We start from the raw sequence: 20,504 nt of genomic DNA, 5'->3' as shown, positions 1-20,504 counted from the left end.
TATTGACTTAAAACAAGCTGAAAATTACTTGTCTTATTTCAGGCGTACTAAGATATTTGCACTATAAACTAGACCAAAATACTTAGATTTTGTGTTTGTGTACAGCGTTAAACTAGTAGACATAACTGGTAATCACACGTCAAAGATAAGAAAAACAAGATTGACTCTCTAAGTGGAGTTGTGATGAGCTCTTTGTGATTAAACCTGCGGACCAAAAACACTTTAGGATACGCTGAAGCTGCCTCCTGTTACAAGCTCATTATCACACCACTTAGGGTGGATTTCAGCCGGTCGGTCTAATCGGTCACTTGTTGTGGTTTCAGCTGGCTGTCGGCTCTTGAGAGCACCCGATGGCTGCAGCACCTGTCGGTCATGCTGAAGGCCGCCACTCTGGTGTGTGGCGCGGTGGAACGGGAAGGCCGGCCCGTCCTGGTACACTGCTCAGACGGGTGGGACCGAACGCCCCAGATAGTAGCCCTGGCCAAAGTTCTTCTAGACCCCTACTACAGGACGTTAGAGGTGAGAGATTACTTATTTTTCTTTTTTTTATGTATCAGCAAATATTTTATTGTTGTTTTTTTATAGATTTTCACTGTTAAATAATTTTTTTCCCCCACAGGGTTTTCAGGTGCTTGTGGAGACGGACTGGCTGGACTACGGTCATAAATTCGGGGACCGGTGCGGCCACCAGGAGAACGCGGACGATGTGAGCGAGCAGTGTCCCGTCTTCCTGCAGTGGCTGGACTGCGTTCACCAGCTGCTCAAACAGTTCCCCTGCCTGTTCGAGTTCAACGAGGCCTTCCTGGTGGGTGGTCGCCCAGCTCTCTCCACCCTGCGCCTTTCACCATGAAATCGAGAAGAAAAAAATCGAGAAATTGAGATTGTGTTGATGGAATTTAGTGAAAATATTATAGATGTCCAAATTAAGATATTTTGTCCTCGATACTGAGCCAGATCTTTATAAAGTGTCGCACTGATTGCCAATCAAATACTACATTCAAGTTATTTAAGTAAATAGTCAAACTCCAGCTAGTGATGATTTTAGTTATCGATTATTCTGACAATTAATCGTATCGAAAAATTGGCGAATTATACTAAATTAAGCCTTTTCTAAACAAAATTAGAAATACAATAATGGATGTGAATAACAAATAATTCAATTTCTATTTTTTTAATAAACATTTTCTAGCATAAATCCAATAACATTTTGTTAGTGAAAACTGCAGCTTAAAAAAATGCTCCTGTGACAAACTCAGCCCTTTCTGCTTGACTTATCAGTAAGGTGTAGAGCTGAGCTGCTAGTTATGTTTTTGAATAAGTGATGAAAAATTGGATAGCAAAAGAAACTTTACAGGAGATTTATGTTTCCTGAATTTGAACCAGGTTAAGCTAAAACTATCCCACTTGACGAGTTCTGGGTAGAACATACTTACAGATGAATTTCAGCCCTAGTCAATGGCATTCAAGTGCTGGAAAGAGCAATAAGTATTACAAGAGCAACAGTAGCATTTACAGGAGTCTCTTCAGGTCAGCCTCAGCATGTCGCTACAACACGAGTTAAATCAAATGTAACAATTAAACTCCAGGAATATTTCAGTGACTTAAGTGAGTCATGGGAAGCATTAACTGTGCAGAAAAAACCTGTTTTCCTGCTTCATAAACTTAGTGCAAGTCACGCAACTCTAACAGGAAGCTGGACGATGTTCGTCTTCGCCACTGGCTCGCTTCTGTTGCCAACCGATGCGTTGCTGCATCAGTTTAAAAAAAATAAAAAAGCTTGGCACCACAAGAACTAAATAAAATATGCAATTTTCTTCTGAGCATTTTTGTCGTGATACAGGTCTTAAATTTCACGCATAACTGTCTTAAAAAGGTTTTGAGAAGTCAGAAATTTGTGTTTGTGAAACCTGCAGAAATCCTGTTTTAGGTTTGTACGTTTTTACGCTACTCAGCCGTCACTTGGCGCTAAGAGAGACAAAATGTCCTGAAAAGACCTAATGTGACTCGTCCTCCTCCTTCGTGCAGGTCAAGTTGGTGCAGCACACCTACTCTTGTCTTTACGGCACATTTCTGTGCAACAACGCTCGAGAGCGAGAAGCAAAGAACGTCTACAAGCGCACCTGCTCTGTGTGGTCGCTGCTCCGCGCGGGAAACAAGAACTTCCAGAATTTCCTCTACGTTGCCGGTCACGATGTGGTAATATCAGACTTTATATTATATACTCACTGTACAATTAAGCTGCACCTGAAAAACTTCTGATTATCTGAAATGTTTTTGCGGGTTTGCTTTAGTCGTGTATTTCCAAATCTAACTTCCTGTTATTTAATGAAGGATCAGAAGAGCAACCCTCACTTTTTGTCTTTGGGAAACAAATTACAAAATAATCCACAACAATGACTTGCTGTTGAGCTGCCGTGTTTGTCCCTGCCTCTTGTCTGCCAGGTGCTGCAGCCAGTCTGCCACACGCGGGCCTTACAGCTGTGGACAGCTGTTTACCTGCCCACTTCGTCCCCCTGCACAGCTGTGGACGAGTCTGTGGAGCTCTACCTCCCCCCATGTGCCACTGGAGATGAGCTCACGTCCCGCTCACTGGACAGGTACGTTCACAATTCACTATTTATTGTCTCTTCCAAAAGTATTTATGCCTCTTTTAACGTTTTACGCCTCCCCGTTCCACAAGCCAGAGTTTTATCACATTATGACTACAGGCCTCAATTTATTTTATTGTGTTTTTTTTTATGTGGTAATAAACCAGAACTAAGTAGTGCTTGAGTTTGCAGTGAAACATGTAAAAGGTTTGCCATGCATGTGAATTCAGCCTCCCTGAGTCTCACTGCAGCCAAACACTTAAGACTGGAAGATATTTTAAATATGCAAAATAAAACACGACAACCAAAACCAATAAATAAAATGGAAATTAAAAAAACACTTACAACCGAAACCATAAACAAAATAGTTTATGATGACTCTAAAAAAAAGAAAATTGCCCTTCAAAAAATATTTATCATCAGAATGGAAATGATTGAGCTCATTTTGATTTATCACATTAATTTATTTATAATTCTTAATGGCTCAAAGAGTTATTGATCTGTGTAATTGAAAAGAAGGTTATCTTATATTTTAAACATTATTAAAATCAGAGGATCTTTTTGTTTTTAGTGTTTTGTTTTCAGATCAATCAGTTGCATTGAGTGTGAGAGAATTTTCAAAACAAAATGTTATATTTTAATTTATTTGTCCTTGCAGTGTAGAATAATATCACAAGACATTATTAATAACAGAAATAAGTGACATCACAATTGAAGCTTGTCGTTTTTAGTTCATCTGTGTTGATTTTTAAAACTTAACAAATTTACCTTGAAAAGTTCTTGAATTTCTGTGGGAAAATGGACAAACCCTGATCTTTGTGTTGGTTTTTTATGATAAAAATCATAAATAGAAAACTATATTGAAGTTTGGAGTTGTAAGGTCAAAAAATGAAGAAGTTTAAGGGAAATGAAAACAGACAGTTATACTGCCCTCTAGTGTCCCTAATAAGAAAATGTGGGAGAAATAATTCGCCTTTCCTGCCCAGACTTCCCAAGACTCGCTCCATGGACAACCTGCTGTCCGCTCTGGAGAACGGTCTTCCTCTGACCCGGACATCCAGTGACCCGAACCTGAACAAGCACTGCCAGGAGGGCCGCCCGGCCTCGGAGCCCTCAGCTGCAGCGGATGACCCGTCTGCAGGCCCCTCTGAGGACGACCCGACTGACGGGGCGGAGGAGGCACCGCCGGCAGCCGGTCCAAGTCTGGACCAGAACTACAAAAGCGGACTGGGGGCAGAGGAAGAACCCTGTCTGACCACACAGCCCTTGCCGTCTCCACCCCTACCCCCCGTCTGTGATTCCCCAACGCGCTCACAGACTGCCTTCGTCACTCCGGTCCTCCACCAGGCGTCGCCTCAGGCCCCCAGCCCGCCGCTGCCGTCTCCTCTGCTGGAGGCGGAGAGTCCGGTTGGGACTCCAGAACCCTTCTCCCCGTCCCACAAACCAGAGCCCTGCTTACCTCTGCCCTGCAAAAACACCCAGCCTGCGGCCAACGCCTCCACCTTACTAACCAACGGACATGGCGACGGCGAGGCTGACGGGCTGCCGCCGCCTGGCGTGCTGCTGGCGGTGAGGCAGCAGACGGCCAGCATGGACGACTCCACGGAGACGCTCACAGACGAGGGCGAGCTGCCGCCAGCCTCGTTCCCTCTGCTCCATCAGAGCCGCTCCAGTGACGACGAGTCGCCGCAGAAAGACGAGGACAGCTCAAGGACGGAACCGGCAAAGGGAAGAGGGAGGACACTGACCGATTCAGCTGCCCACACCGACTCCGTCCTCCGACCTCTGACCTCTCAGCTGTCCGACCTGCCTCTGCTGGGCTCCCCGTGGGACAGCGTCCCCATCCTTGGTCTGGGCCAGTCTAACTACAGGCACCCTGGGGGCTACCAGAGCCGCCGGCTGCTGGGTAAGCTCCTGCGCTCGCAGGGCTTTGCCGCCGCCAGCGGCTCGCAGTGCTGCCGCAGGGAGGCGCTCTGCTGCTCCAGCGGCGCCCGCAACCTCAGCTACTCCCTGGCAGGCCACCAGCTGCTGCCAGCATCGTACTCCTCCCCGTCGGCCTCCAGCTCGCCGCCTCCGCCCCACGCCCCGGCGTACCTGGACGACGACGGGCTGCCGGTTCCGCTGGATGCCGTGCAGCAGCGGCTGCGGCAGATCGAGGCCGGATACAAGCAGGAGGTGGAGGTGCTGCGGCAGCAGGTGAGGCAGCTGCAGATGAGGCTGGAGAGCAAACAGTTCAGCACCCCGCCCTCCGAGTCGGACGTCGACTACGAGGACGACATCGTGAGTTTCTTCTTCTTCATTCTTCTTTCTGCAGATTTCATAAATATTTCCTCAGTTTTTCTAGTCAAGTTTCTTAGTAGAGCAACGAGGCATTTCAAAGTGCTTTACGTCATAAAAACATTGTTCAGTCACCAATTATGAAACGATCGATAAACATTACATTTTGTCAAATGTTTGTGTTACTGTGTGTCCTCTAAAATGTCTGCCGTTTTCCAGACGTGTCTGCGGGAGTCAGACAACAGCAACGAGGAGGACTCTCTGTCCACCCACAGCGAGGACCGTCTGTCTGAGGGCAGCTGGGATCGAGTCGAACCCAAGGACACAGAGGTCAGCGTCTTTCATCCACAAACACAGATCCTGACTCTCTGACTCTGTCCTGTCAAGGAGCAGATCCTGACATCCTCCACTGCTCTGTGTGTGTGTGTGTGTGTGTGCATGTGGGGTGGGTGGGTGTGTGTGTGTGTGTGTGCACAGGTGACGAGGTGGGTCCCCGACCACATGGCCTCTCACTGCTTCAACTGTGACTGTGAGTTCTGGATCGCCAAGAGGCGTCACCACTGCAGGTGGGGCTTTATGTCAGTAAATATGACAACACTAAATCAGTTTCCACTAATGTAGTCATTACAAGGAGAAACTTGACTTTACTTTCTTTACTCTAATACCACTAAAGTATCCAGTGCAACTAACTACCTTTAGAAGTGACCAAGCTAGTAAACAGAGTCCACCGCCGTGTAACTAGAACTGCATTTCTATTGACAATAGAATTGAGCAAATTGAAATTGCAAAAATAAATTTGCTTACCAATTTCGATGTTTTGATAAAAGGTTTTTGCACTGGGATTAACTGTTTTTTCAACCATATTGAAATGTGTGTAATGAAAACTCTTTTTATTATTATTATTAATTTTTTTTTTGCATCACACAAGTCACACCAGTTTGTGTACAGCAGCTTATTTTTAACAGGGGCTTTTTGGAATGATTCACACAAGTTGAGTTTGTCATTCATCAACGGTGTTAAATGCGCAGCTGTTCTTTAAAATCACCAACTATAATTTCTCCAAAAAGCCTGATTATGTCCGCTTTCTTCTCTGTACCATTATTAGAAAATTTTATCAAACTTACTGCTTCCTTAAACAAAAACTTTAATATGTTTGATCCATAAATGCATCAAACATTTCGCACCTGAGCCACTATGTACACTTGTTGACTGAGTTGTTTGTTTTCAAGCAGGAAAACATCTTTAAACAGTCAGAGCACCATACGTTTTATTTCAAGCAGCATTAAAAGGTCTTGAATCTTTTTAGTTATCCTGACATGAAGGCTTCATTTTAGTGCAGTTCTCTTTACTCACACAAAACATCAGCTCAAACAAAAACAAATATATAACACCATCGGTTTTTGTTTGTTTTTCTGTAGGAACTGCGGTAACGTGTTCTGCAAAGACTGCTGCCACCTGAAGCTTCCCATCCCGGACCAGCAGCTGTACGACCCGGTGCTGGTGTGCAACACCTGCCACGACCACCTGCTGGAGTCTCGCACCCGCGAGATACGCAGCCAGCAGCTCAAGAAGGCCATCGCCACGGCGTCCAGCTGAGAGGACGCACAGCGACGCGCGGCACCACCTCTGCTCCGCCCTGCTCGCTTTGGAGCGGAGCGACACCCCGTTGGCGACCTCGACGCGCCGTCGTCATGGCTACGGAGGGGCTACGAGGAAGAGAAGTTTGTCTTGAAACGCAGACGCGCCCAAGACTAGAAGGTATGACGCAGGTTAGCAGGAAGCGGAGGTGACGATGATGCTGTTGGGACATTTTTTCAGCCCGGAGCGCTGCAGCGTCCTGCTGCCCCCTCCCCCCTCTCTTCACCCCGACACAGCGTCCCGTCTCTGTCCACCACCTTTGTCCACCATTCTGGCTGGACTCCGTCTCGCTCTCCAGAGGACAATCGCTCAACCTTCGCGTGTCGGGGACTCCGACGGCCTCCACCTGTACCACTGGAGGCGATTTTAAAAGAGGAAAGAAAAAAAATGCTGCTACAGTATTTAAAAGTCTAATTTTGTATTTTTATTTTGTGCACTACTAGCTGTTGTGTATTTGAGGGAGACCAAACTTGAGCAAAAAGGGGGAAATCTGCTGTTTACTTTGCTAACGCATCTTATTCCTTAGAGCCGGAATGTAACGTGTGCTGGGGAAGACTGGATCCGTTTCGGTTCTCGCTGGAGTCCTTTAAGTGTTTGTCTCTGCCGCGTGTTCTCAGACCTTCTGTGTATGCACGGTCAACGTGGTTCTGTGTTTGTCGCTGCTTCGCTCCGCTGCGGCCGTGTCGCGGCGTCGGACGTCCCAAACGGCGCCGCTTGTTTTCGGAGACGACGGCTGAGAGGAAGGAGGAAGACGGGAGTCGGGATGTGAGATTTTAAAGGTGCTGGCGGCTTTTCCGTGATGAGTTTATGCCGAAACTCTCATCTGAACATCTCAAGCTTGTGAACTGGATACAGAATACCCAGATTTCTTTTTTCTTTTTTCTCCCGTCTCTTTCCTCCCACTAAAAAATGTTTTTGTGTCTACTGGTTGTTTCTTGAATCAATAGTGCCATATTTGGTTTTTGTCTACGTTTAAAAGCCTTTTTTTTGTTTTAATTTCTTCTGGACAGCAGCAGATTTCTAATTGGCCACGTCTGTGTATGATTTATTGGTGCAAATATTTAGCTGCTTAATAACACTGACTTAAATTAAGATAACAAATTGTTGAGTTTAGATAAAGACAATTATGGGATATAACTGAATTAGCAAGCCGTTCCAGGTTAACCATTGTGTAATGTTTGCGATGTTATTTTTGCACGATATCGAAGTCGAAATTTTCAAGGCGAGATCAAAAATGTAACAAGAAGTTTTCTGATCAGTAGTGATGGCTAAAACTCGTTACCTAATAATTGTTGTAAAGAAAATGCACTGTAAAACTGAAATCCCAAGAGTTAAAAATAAACCATCATATGAACTCGATCGGTGTCTGTCAAAAATCACTGACTCAAAAAACCTTCAGCCATTTAAACACTTCTAGGAGAAAACAGCTGCTTCATTGTTGAGAGTTAATGTCACATTTATCCCAAAAGGTAAGCATTAATTTTTATACTGAGACGCTGAACACTTGGCAGTATAAAATAAAAACATCTTCCTGATTCAGTCCAGAACCTTTTGACAGTACAACCACAAACTTTGACTAATCTGTTTTAACACAATAGACCATCAAAGTAAAAAGATTCTTGATTTTCAACTTTTTCTTTTTTTTTTTTTTTTTTACAAAGAAAATTTTAAAAAGCTTATTTTATTAATCCCTCCTGAGTCAAGAGAAACACTTTACTATGATACGCTAAAAAATATTTTAGCGTATCTTTCCACCAGTTTGCACATCCAGAGATTCTTTACAAACTATTTTAACCTCAATCCGATTGAATGGAGAGACTCGTTTAAAGTCTTACCACAGATTCTCAATCCTATGAAGGTCTGTACTTTGACTAGGTCATTCCAAAACATGATTATGCTTTGATCTGATGGTCATATTGCCTCCTAGAAGTAAACATCAGCCCATTACCAAGTGTTATGCAGTCTCTATCAGGTTTTCTTACCACACTCCAACAGCATGATGCTGCCACCACCATGTTTCACAGGCAGATAATGTGTTTAGGGTGATTTGAAGTGTTTTTCTGCCTTAGATTGGTACGCTGGGTCACAAAAATTACATTTCGATCTAATTTGATCAGGCTTTCCCAAGTTTGCAGCGCCCCCTACATGGCTTGTTGGGAACTGCGAACAGGAATAGCTTTACTCTTGCCACTACTGCTCCATAGAGACCAGATGCATAGAGTGTTAAGGTAAACTGAGAAAATTCATGCATAAACACCCTCTATGTTAAACATTAACTCATTTTCTTCTACATGTTTAATTTTTAGGCAAACATGGAATAATCCCAACTTAACAGAAAAGTTTTACTGTCTGGGAGATTTTTTTTCCTTTCATTTTAGTCTTCAGTGGCTGCTGCATCGATTCTTGATGCCACTAGATGGCGTTTATTCACCAGCAGAAGCACAAGTGCCCTAAAGCAAACCCAGCACCTTCAACCAATCAAATCAAGAGTTTTACATGACTTTACAGTGAGATATTTCTTAACTCCATTTCTTTTTCTGGTATGAGTGAATAAAGTTCCTCTTTTCTTTTAATAGTTTGGGGTTTTTTTTTTTCTTTGGAAGAATAATAAAGTATTAGTTAATCTGCATAAGTCTCATGATGTTTAAAAAGTCATACAGTTATCTGTAATACTGACCAAATGTATGTAAACTTCTGAATTCAAAGAAAGTTGCAAAATCATCTCTAAAAAAAATTTACATAACCACATTTTCTGGCATTTAGCAAGTAGGAATAATTTTGCTAATTCTAACTAACTTAAAAAGAGAAAACTTTGGTTGGACTAAACTTCAGACAGTGAGATAAAAATGTGTCTTCATTCAGTGTGTAAATATCTGGACTTCCACAGAGTTTCATTGCAGTTATTCAGAAGCGTGACGTTTTTTCCAGAAGTGAAACACAAGCCAAGTCCTACTTTTAAGAGGAACTGCTGCTAATGTTAACGCAGCATGATCAATAATTCAAGCCGAGGCTAATCTAGGTCTCCACAAGGTGAATGAAAATAAAAGGTGACAGCTCCTAACTTTTTATGGCTGGAAAAGTTCAGGTGGAGTGCTGCGATTTTTTGCAAACCTTTGCACTTCGGCCATTTCCACGGCTGAAAATCTACCGTTTTTGACACATTTCTCTCCGGTGTGTGCAAGCAGAGCTAATCCCTCCTGAGTCAGGTCAGAGGTCACGGAGAGCTCATCACATGGGATCGGTTTTACAAATACTCAGCTTAACTTTAAGTTGGCTTCTACAAGATTTTGATTGTCGAGTTTAAATAGATTTAAAATTCGTTGAAATGTTCTACACTAAAGGATTATTAAAGGAAAAAGACTTCCTCAGTTCTCATCCTTGGTGAGCTTTAAAATTGTAGTTTGATAAGTCCAATAGGGCCGTCAAGGTCACAAGGGTCGCTGTGCCTCCCATCCGCCCTGTGGATCGTTCAGATTGTTGACACCTGTGGGAAGTTTCCCACCAGGCAAGCAGTTTAAAGGTGATAATCGTATCTGTGAAATATGTTGTAAATGTCTTCATCCATTGTTTGGTCGTCGTGTTGTGATTAAACCTCAATTAATTTCTGCTTTGGTCAAATTTCAATCCGGCTTGAATTAGATTAGAATTTTTCCTAAATTACATGAATTCGTGCAAAATGACGAACCATCAGAGCGAGTAAATGAAAACATCCTGACTCAAAAGATCAAAAACATTAGAAAAATCTCTAGGTTGAAGTTAAATGATGATTAGATTATTCAAATCTGAGTGAAGGCGTTTTTTTAAATAATTTGTCCCGCTCCCTGTTAAACCCGTCGCCCACCACACTGATGCTAATATATGTGCTAAATTCCCCGAGCATGTTGTTACCAGATTAGATATTTGTTTTCTGTTCCATATTCCATTTGAAAACATTGACAGTTCAAGTGCAGAAAGTCCTCATGAACTCCAACTACGGTACATCTGGAGCTTTTTACGTCAGTACAGCTGATAGTGATGCAACCTACTGAGGCAAAATCACAGCCGGCCCAAGGCATAAACAAACAGCGCTGCTGCTTTAGGCCCTCAGACCACCCACACACACACACACACACACACACACACACACACGCCCGCACACGCATAGCACACATACACTCATAAGAATGTTTGTCATTCCACACAGGATACAGGAGCTAACATCTGTATTTTTGCTCATCAGAAATGTCAACGTTTTTATACATCTTTTTATCATTTAAAGTAAAATGTCCGCTGTCATAATTTAGTAAATAATGTATCTGGTGTATGAGTGATCATTTTCTATGTGTTTGTGAATCCTCTGTGTTCAACCACTGTACACTAAAACATGTTATCTTGAGTTTACTCACTATTATTTGCATCATAGCATTATTCAGAGCTATTCAGAGTTGGGCGAAGAACAAAGCTGACTTCTACATTATTAAAATGGCAAGTTCACAAATTTCATAGCAGTTTACAAAAAGGCAATAAACAGCTATGATGTTCCTATCTTGTCTTTAAAATTAATACGTAAAAAATCTTTTCCTGTGACATTTCAAGTGCTGTTTAGAAGCCATGTGACATAAAAAAATAAAAAATTCGTGAGATGTTTGGTTCAGGAAGGTAAATTTTCCTCGAGGAATTTTAATAATCAAGGTACTCGAATCATCCGAGGAATCGTTTCAGCCCTACTAGGGTATCCCTTTTGTCATGAATGCTGTTTTAACCTAAACAATGTAATATTATCTGGAAGTCATCTGGCTAACGGCTCAAGGCTTCATGCTGACGTCTCAGCCTCAAATAAATGCAAATCAGTCTGATTAAAATAACAATACTAATGCATGTGTGTTGATAACTATAGGGAAAAAAGATCCGTCATACCATCCTCAGTAAAATGCTTAGCTCCCCCTCAGCACCTGCAGGAAAAAATATTCTGGAGCCGCCACTGGTTCTGACTCTGATGCTGTGTCATCACAGGTTAACTCGTCTGCTACTTGTGAAGGTTCCTCGTCCTTTGCAATATGGAACCTCAGGCCCTTTTGGTTCACGTCTATTGTTGTGTTTTTGGAGTATTCCCTCCAGATAAGTCCGGTGTGGTAACTCCCACTCACAGTCAGATGACTCAGTTCACTCGCCATGTGCCACCTGTACTGAATGATCATTGTTGTGTCTCTTAGATTTTGCTGGTAACCTTGGGTGAACTTCTGGAAGATTATCCACTATTGGCATACGCACATAGTCTCCTATGGGCAAGAGGTTGTCTCTGTGCAAAGTTTTGAACGTCCCTTTTCCATTCTGTGGCTTCACTTTCTACACAGGCAGATTTGGCATCTCCTCCACAACAACACAGGGAATATGACAACATAGGGAATATGGCTCAAGCTTATGTTCCCCTTTTAATCCAAGATTTTTCATCAAAACTTTGTCACCAGGTTCCAGATGATGAAACCCAAGTCTCCGATCATATGCTTTTTGTTACGCAGATGTAGTTTGTTGGCTGCTTCAGTTGCCATCTCATAAGCCCTTTGCAGGTTATCTTTTAACTTTGCAACATAAGAGGAATGCTGATGGTCCCCACCTTCGTCCAGAGGTGTCCCAAAGCACACATCCACTGGGAGTTTTGCTTTTCGCCCGAACATTAGAAAATATGGAGAAAATCCAGTTGCATCACATTTGGTGCTATTATAAGCGTGCACTAAGTGAACAACATGCTAGCTCCATTGTCTTTTCTTGACTCAATGTTCCCAGCATGGATAGCAAAGTGATATTAAATCTCTCTGGCTGCGGATCACCTTGTGGGTGATACGGGGTTGTCCGAGAATTTTTAATGCCCAACAGCATCAACAGTTCCTTGATGAGTCGAGACTCAAAGTCCCTCCCCTGATCAGAGTGAATATGTGTTGGAAGTCCATAATGCACAAAATACTTCTTCACTAAAATCTTAGCAACCATGAGAGACTTTTGATTTTTAGCAGGAAAAGCTTGAGCATATCTGGTGAAATGGTCTGTGACGACTAACACATTACTGATGCCTTTGGAATCTGGTTTCAGGGAAAGGAAATCAATACAAACCAGATCCAATGGCCCAGTACTAACCATCTGGTTTATGGGTGCTACTTTTGAACATGGAGTTTTCCTCAACACGCACTCTCCACAGTTCTTCATGTACTGCTCAACATCAGTGGACAAGAATCTACTTTGGAGCATATCAGTAGTTCTTTCAACTCCTAGATGACCTAAATCACCGTGAAGAGATTTCAGCACTGTTGCTCGGAACTTGGCAGGCAGGACCAGTTGGTGAGTTTTGTCTGATGACTGAGTTTTACTCACACGATATAACAGTCCATTTTTCATGTTTAACTTTCCAATCTCTCTCTTCATAGCCACCATCTCTGGATTAGCTTTGATATCATCAGACCATTTTCCATTGCTCAGTGCTTGGACGGTTGGTCCAATGAGAGAGTCTTCACTTTAAGCTGTAATTAGTTCTTGTCTTGACATTTGTTCCAGTGAGTTGAGTTGCAAACATGTAGGTGTCATGAAGTGCGGTGGTGAGGCAGAGGCAAGAGACCCAGGTCGAGATGAATTGATAGGTTTTAATGAAAATAAAAGTCAAAAAGACCAGGCAGCACAAAGGAGCGCAGGGCAGATGCTCACAACTGGAGACACAGGCAGACACGACGCAACAAGCGACGAGGACCCGACAAAACACAGAGACACAGGTGAGACTAAATACACAGGAGGTAATTAGGGAACGAGAAACACCTGGGAGTAATCAAAAGGAGACAGGACAACACAGAGACTCAGAGACACAGGAAACTCAAAATAAACACACAGAAAAACACGGAACATGACAGTAGGATAAGCATATACATCAGGGATACACTCAGGAGAAATTCCAAGCTGTTCTGCATAATTAGTGTAATGAGCATAATGCTCTGACAAATTCTCCCTGACATATTGACTTCATTCCCACTTGCGATATACTTTGCCATGCAGAATCTTTCTCTCCAGGTTCCATCCGTGACAAGTCCGCATCAATGCTGTTTTTCCCCATCTGTAGATTATGTCAGAATCGTAGGCTGACAAGTCCGACAGCCTAAAATGCCCAGTAGCATTAAGCTTTGCTGAGGTGAGGACATAAGTTAGGGTATTGTTGTCCGTTCATACAGTGAATCATGCTCCATAGAGATAATCGTGGAATTTCTCCACCACCGCCCACTTATAATGGTATCATTCCTTTCTGAAGAGCTTAGTTTGCAGCTGGCAAATACCACTGGTCACACTCCCTCCGGAAACTCCTGATAAAGAACAGCGCCGAGTCCGTTCGGGCTGGTGTCTACATGCAAGACGTAAGCTTTACTGGGGTCAGCGAAAGCCAGGACCAGGGCATTGGTAAGGCAGTGTTTCACTTTCTCAAATACATCAGCGCTTGATTGATCCCACCTTTCGGAATGGCTCCCGCTCATCCAAATAAACTTAACTTCACCCTTTTTGGGCTTTCTCCCACGCTGCGTGGGTCCATATTTTTTAGTTAGGTCAGTCAATGGGCGAACTATGGAGGAATAATTCTGGATAAACTTTCGGTAGTACCCACAAAATCCTAAGAATGACCGCAGGGTCTTCAGATTAGTAGGCATTGGCCATGTGATAACAGCAACAGAAGTTTTGTTGGATCAGCTGAGACACCTTCTGCAGACACTTTGAGACCTGCATATTTCACCTTTGTCTGACAGAACTGACATTTATCCAGGGAAATCTTGAGCCCTACTAGAGAGTTATCAGGTACACCCTTCAATCAAAATTTATGACAGGTTATGAATATGAATATGAAAATAGGGGGAGGGGATGAGGTTTATATGTTAATGAATTTCACACCTCTGACCACAGCGGGTGGTAGCTATTGATGTCATGAGATAGAGCAGATGTTAATGAATTATTATAATTCTTTATTACTGCCTTGTACTGTTCTTGGTGAGTCTGAAAGACAACCCATACTGTTCTTCAGAGGTCTACCCAATCTGCGTCCTCTCCACCTTTTCTTTGTATTTGCTCTAAAACATGGTTGTTCCAGTGGTCTGAACGACTTGCAACCTTAGCTCCAATTTTTCCTAAGCCAGAAAGACACCTTTCTCCTGCTCTTTCATAGGATAACTAGACTTGCCACCTTAGCTGTCTCTGTCTGTACTAAGCCAGAAAGACACCTTTCTCCTGCTCTTTCGTGGGATAATTAGACTTGCTTGCACCATGGCTCCTGTGGCATCCTCTCAAACTGATAAAATCCTAGAAGGCATATAAAAGCTGTTTTTTCTTTGTCCTCTTCCATCATAGCTATCTGATAATAGCCACTCCTCAAGTCTAAGACTGAAAACCACTGACTACCAGAGAGGCAGTCAAGAGCTTCATCAATACGCGGCGTGGTGTATTGATCAGGCACAGTTCCACTGTTAAGTGTCCGATAATCAACACACATCCTCACATCTCCATTCTTTTTCTCACAATTACAATGGGAGATGCATATGGGCTTTTAGACTCTTTAATGATGCCTGCAGCTAGCAGTGTCTGGATATGATAACGTACATCATTAATGTCTGCCAGAGCGTTGTGCCTGGATCGCTCTTGAAATGGGCGGGGATGTGACAGTCTAATTGTGTGCTCCACCTCTTTAGCGAGTCCCACATCCAGCTCCTCCAGAGAAAAGACAGATGCTCGTTCAGATCGCTACTGACCAAGTCTTTGCTTCCATTGTTCTGGAACGGGTGACTTTCCAAAATTTATCAGACCTGCATTGATTCCTGAATATACCGTGTTTTGTTTGGACACTGTTGTGACAACATCAGTGACGCACAGACATCCCACAACAGTGCCAGCTGGAACTGTTATGTCTCTCCAGGATTTATTTTGGAACTATAAGGTCAAGTGGTTCACATCCACAGCATTACTTGGAATAACCATGGCTTGTAGCAGCACACCAGCAGAAAGGGGATTTATGATTGAAGACTCCAGCACCGAGATGTCGTCAAGGAGAGGCTTCTCCACATCCACTCTGCAAGATGCTTTACATTTACTCCCAGCAGGAAATGTCAGGTCTCCAGGACCCTCCCATTTTATACATCCGATCTCTTCATTCTCTTCTTTTAAATCCAAATTTCTTTCTGCACCTCCAGGCAGAAGACCGTGTATTCCTAATGTCTGAACATGCACCTCAGATGTTTCCTCACACAGCTGAGCCAAGCGTTTTGGAAGATTGGCTTTTGCATTGGTGCCAATGATGACAGGGGTTTGGTCTGGACCAGGTGGATCCGGACAAATGAGAGCTAGGACTGATAAGGTTCCACCCTGATCGATAATCGAAGAGTGGACCCTGACTAACTACACCGCCATGTTCCTTTTACTCCCACTGGTATGGTATATTATGTTTGTATTTGTTTAAAAGGCTGTCGCACTATTCCATATAGCTGTTACTGGCTATGTTATCCCATTCCTGCTCATCGTTCCTGAGATTAATTTGTGCACAACTACTGTGTTTATTTCATGTTGCCATTACTTTCACTTAATACTAGGGGTTTAAAAAATATTGTTAAACTTGAGGCTACTTTTCATTCTTGCAAGGAGCAAAAGGCAAATTGTTTTTTTTTCTGCAAGAAACTCATTCATCAAGTGAGGAGGCTAAATGCTGGAAACTTCAATGGGGTGATCAAATTTATTTTAGTCATGGTACGTCGCATTCAGCTGGGGTTGTGATTATGTTTTATAAATTCCCAGGTTCTTTGTTGGAGCATATCAGTGATACAAATGGCCGCTGGGTAACTGTAATAGTGGAGATTGATGGAAATAAGATCATTTTGGTGTGTGTATATGGATATAATAATAAAGCGATGAATTGTATATTTTTTGCTGACCTCAAAGTGATGATAAAACAATGGAAAAAAAAATATTCCACTGGTCAGGTTATCTCAGGAGGAGATTTTAATGTAACTCCAGATGGATCGATTGATCGTCTCCCCTCTCGGGGGCAGCACCATATTTATAATGATATTTTTTGTAAACTTAATCTCTAATTCTTTCATTTCCTTCTGGAAATGGCCAATGCTCTAGGCTGGATTACTGGTTAATCCCTCATAATATGGTAAATAATATTTCAAGCTGTGAAATCTCAGCGGCTCCTCTAACAGATCATTGTTCAATTACCTTGTTTCTCTCTCTGAATAAATCTAAACTACCTTCAAACTTAGCTTGAAAGTTTAATAGTAATCTGCTGAATAATAAAACTTTCCTGAGGATATTTCAGTAATGGATCTGTCGCCCTTGAATAAATGGGAATGGTTTAAATTTAATGTTAGGACAACAGCAATAAAGGCAGGCAAACTTGCTTCAAAGCTGAGGAGACAGAAAAAATCCCAATTTATTGGCAATATTAATTCTCTATGTTCAAAATCAGTTTTATCGTCTGAAAAGCTGAGTCAGCTTGATGGTTTCAAATCTCAACTAGACGATGTTTTTCTAGATAAAACAAGGGGGGCTCTCATTCGCTCCAGGGCTCGATGGATTGAGGACGGCGAAAAGAACTATTCATATTTTTTCAATCTTGAGAAGCAGAGAGAGTCCAAAAAGAAGATTCAGAAACTAATTATTAATGGTAGCGTCACTGAAGACCTGGATTTAATACATGTAGCAATTAGAAATTTGTATAGTGATCTTTATAGTTCTAAGTATTTGGAATCCAATTGCCAGTCTTTTTTTGAAGATATTCAGAAATCTGTTGAAAAAATGTATCTTGATTTCAAAGACCTTATGGAAGATGACTTAAGAATCGAAGAGCTTGACGTAGCAATACAACAAATGGCAAAGGGTAAATCTCCAGGCCTAGATGGGTTAACCACTGAATTTTATACTTTCTTTTGGAAAGATTTACGAAAACTATTATTTGAGGCCCTGCTGGAATGCATTTCAAACAATAATCTTTCTCCCACCATGAAACGAGGTCTGATTCCTCTGATCCCCAAAGCCAACAAAGATCCTTTATCACTAGACAATTGGAGACCCATCACTCTTTTATGTACAGATTATAACATTTTAGCTCTTATTTATGCCAATCGCTTAAACAGTGGATTAGGAACAATTATTAATGAATGCCAATCAGCGTTTTTAAAGGGAAGAAATATACATCACCGTTCTAGACTGATTTTTGATTTGATTGATTATCGTAGCTTTATTGATAGTGACAGTTTTATTTTACTCCTGGATTTCTTTAAGGCTTTTGACTCACTGGAACACTGCTTTATAATAAAAACCTTAAAATATTTTGGCTTTGGGGAAAAATGTTGTAATATAATCAGATTATTTTATATTGCTATAAGTAGCTCAGTGAATATTTATATTCATTTGCTTTACTGTTTATGTGTTTGTCTTTAGTCTTAGCCCCATGTTTTGTTTCTTTTTTGTACTTATGTTGCAATGTTCTTTGTACCTCAACGAGTCTTTGTATACTGTTTGTTTAATAATATATATTTTTTTAAAAAGTTACTTCCTGTCTCTCCACTCTACTCTCCTATCCCTTCCTGACCCTCAGCCCACCACAGACCAGTAAAGTTGCTTGGCTCTACACCACTTCCTGAATCCTGAATCCTCTTACAAACATGAGCTCTTCAAAATAAAATATGTTGAAGATTACTTTTCTATAAAATGGTATTAAGTAAATTTTTCCAAATTCTTTTAACTTATTATACCATATTACTTCAAGTACCTGTAAGTACAGCTTTTTGTTAATACTGTACTTATTTATAACAATTTTAACATATTTAAGCAATGTTTAACACATTCTAAATTATTATACCTTCCATGAACTTAACTCAACACAAAATACCTTTATTTTGGACTGGGTTACACCAGCATGGTGGGGGCGGAGACCCTAATCAAACTCTTTTTCGGGCCTTGTAGGTGCGCTGACGTCACATCCACAGGAGCGAAATGCGGCTTTTTTGTTTCCGCTTTGAGTTACCATGACAGCTAGAAAAGATAAAGTCGTATTTCATACGCAAATAAAGCAATACTATGAACATTGTTGTCTTCCTAATATAATGGGCTTTTAAGTTTTCATGGATTTCCAAACGATCCTGAATTAAGAAGACGTGGCTTGTAAATATTCGTCGCTCCCAGTTTGCAGCCTTCACTCCGGATCAGCTTCTTCAGCCTAAAACTACCGGGGCAAGATGGATGGTAAATAAAGGAGCCTTTCCTGTGTTATTTCCACGAAACAAATTCTGTATTCAGCCTGAAAGAGCAAGTGTATGGAAACAAGTGAGCAGACCAGAGCCAGTCAGCCGAGCAACTGATCCACCTGTACAAACTGTGCCATCCTATTTGAGCTCTTCACAACAAGCATGCAATAGTAATAAAACGAAATAACACGGCGACTTTAAGGAACACGGCCATATGTTTCTAAAAGCAACAACCTTGAACCTGAACAGTCAGCTGAACTCAAACTCTGACACCAGTTGCTGTCCTACTTCTAAGCTATGGGCTTGTTGTGCTTCCTCATGCTTCGGAAGCAAAAAGCCCAAACCGTAATCTCCCCGTTACTTGGTCTCTGAGACTAACGACAATGAACAAATATAACATACTTGAAAATAAGTACAAAATAAGGTAAAAACATTGTTCTTTAGAATGGATTAAAACGTTTAGATAGTTAAATCGCACATTTTTGTAAGAAAAATGTCAGAGAATATTACTAGTGTCAGCTAAAGTTAATGTTAGTCAGAAAGTAGAACTTACCTTCGTATCCGTGAATGTATAATGAGGCGTACATCTTAAAACCTTTTTCCAGCTTACTTGTTGGGGCTTCGGATCAATGTACATCATTGTTACCTTGGCGAAGCACCTAATGTAAAATGCCATTTTCAATAAACCGGAAAAGACCGAGCCGCTTTTCCCCGAACGCGGAAGCTGACGTGCTCTTTGCACGTCAGCTTCTCATAATGGGCTCTTTGCAAGCTTCCCTTGCAAAGAGCCCATTATGAGCTATTGAGATGCGACACGGTTGGAAAGTGTGGCGAGGTAGCACAGATCGTCAGGACATTTAATTTCCTGTTAGGTTGAGTTCAGAGTTTGAATGATGCTGTTTTACTTCAAGAAACATCTGCAGCTGTGTTTTTTAAAAACGCCTAAATAACGAAGTTATTCAAACTATTTGGTTTGAATAACTTCAATAATCATTTAGCTTCAGCCTAAAGATTATTTTTTCTAATGGTTTTGATCCCTTTGAGGGCCTACATGATTGATTCATGAATCATGACTCAATGATTCATGAGTCATGAATCATGAATCATGATGACTCATGATTCATGAGTCATGACTCATCATGACTCATCATGATGATGAGTACTGTACTGCGTACAGTCGCAGTACTTCGTACCTCTAAAAGATTTGCAGCCGTGTTGCACCCACTAATCAACCGTGACTGATTAGTTTTTCAAGAACAGTCTAAAACACGACTTAATCAGCTAATAAATAGCTTCTTTTTTTTCTCATTTCATATTGTTTCCGAACTGTTCGTGCTTTGCTAGAGCAGGGCTGCAATACGTCGATCTCGACAAAACGTTTATAACTTTATTATAGAGCAACAACAACGAAAATCAACAAAACGTGTTCAAATGAATGACCCAACAAAAATAATAATCTCAGTAATTATTATTTCAACAAGGTGTCGCGCAATTCTGTGCGTTTGGGCTCCATTACCTAAAAAATAAAAAGGCGACTTTTTTTTTTAAACTAGCGGAGCAGAAGTTTAAAATTAGCTCATCGACCACTGCTGTGTTCATGAAAGCGCTTATTATTTATAAATGCAAATAAATATCAAGCCTGAATGTTAACGTAATCTCTGCTCGGCATGCGGGGCGCAGGCGGTTGCCACGGCAATGGGTGTGCTAAAAAAAAAAAAAACTACAAAGAGAGAGAGAGAGAGTAAAAAGGTAGGAGTGGTTTTGA

At 41.8% G+C, this 20,504-nt stretch overlaps 1 protein-coding gene across 4 annotated transcripts in view; it reads left to right on the top strand.

Annotated features, from left to right (window-relative positions):
* mtmr4 (myotubularin related protein 4) overlaps positions 1 to 7,862 on the top strand; it is a 47,769-nt gene extending 39,907 nt beyond the window's left edge. For 2 of the 4 annotated variants that reach the window (XM_028030975.1, XM_028030978.1), the window contains 8 exons: positions 324 to 519; positions 620 to 805; positions 2,026 to 2,196; positions 2,443 to 2,597; positions 3,575 to 4,868; positions 5,085 to 5,195; positions 5,343 to 5,431; positions 6,284 to 7,862. In XM_028030975.1, coding sequence (XP_027886776.1) covers positions 324 to 519; positions 620 to 805; positions 2,026 to 2,196; positions 2,443 to 2,597; positions 3,575 to 4,868; positions 5,085 to 5,195; positions 5,343 to 5,431; positions 6,284 to 6,461 — 2,380 coding nt within the window. In that variant the 3' untranslated portion in view covers positions 6,462 to 7,862. The remainder of the gene's footprint in view (positions 1 to 323; positions 520 to 619; positions 806 to 2,025; positions 2,197 to 2,442; positions 2,598 to 3,574; positions 4,869 to 5,084; positions 5,196 to 5,342; positions 5,432 to 6,283) is intronic. The other 2 variants (XM_028030977.1, XM_028030976.1) reach the window with 1 other exon arrangement.
* The last annotated feature ends 12,642 nt before the right edge of the window (positions 7,863 to 20,504 follow it).

This window comes from Xiphophorus couchianus, chromosome 11, assembly GCF_001444195.1.
Source record: "Xiphophorus couchianus chromosome 11, X_couchianus-1.0, whole genome shotgun sequence".
Taxonomy (NCBI): Eukaryota; Metazoa; Chordata; class Actinopteri; order Cyprinodontiformes; family Poeciliidae; genus Xiphophorus; species Xiphophorus couchianus.
This window is presented reverse-complemented; position numbering and strand designations above follow the sequence as displayed.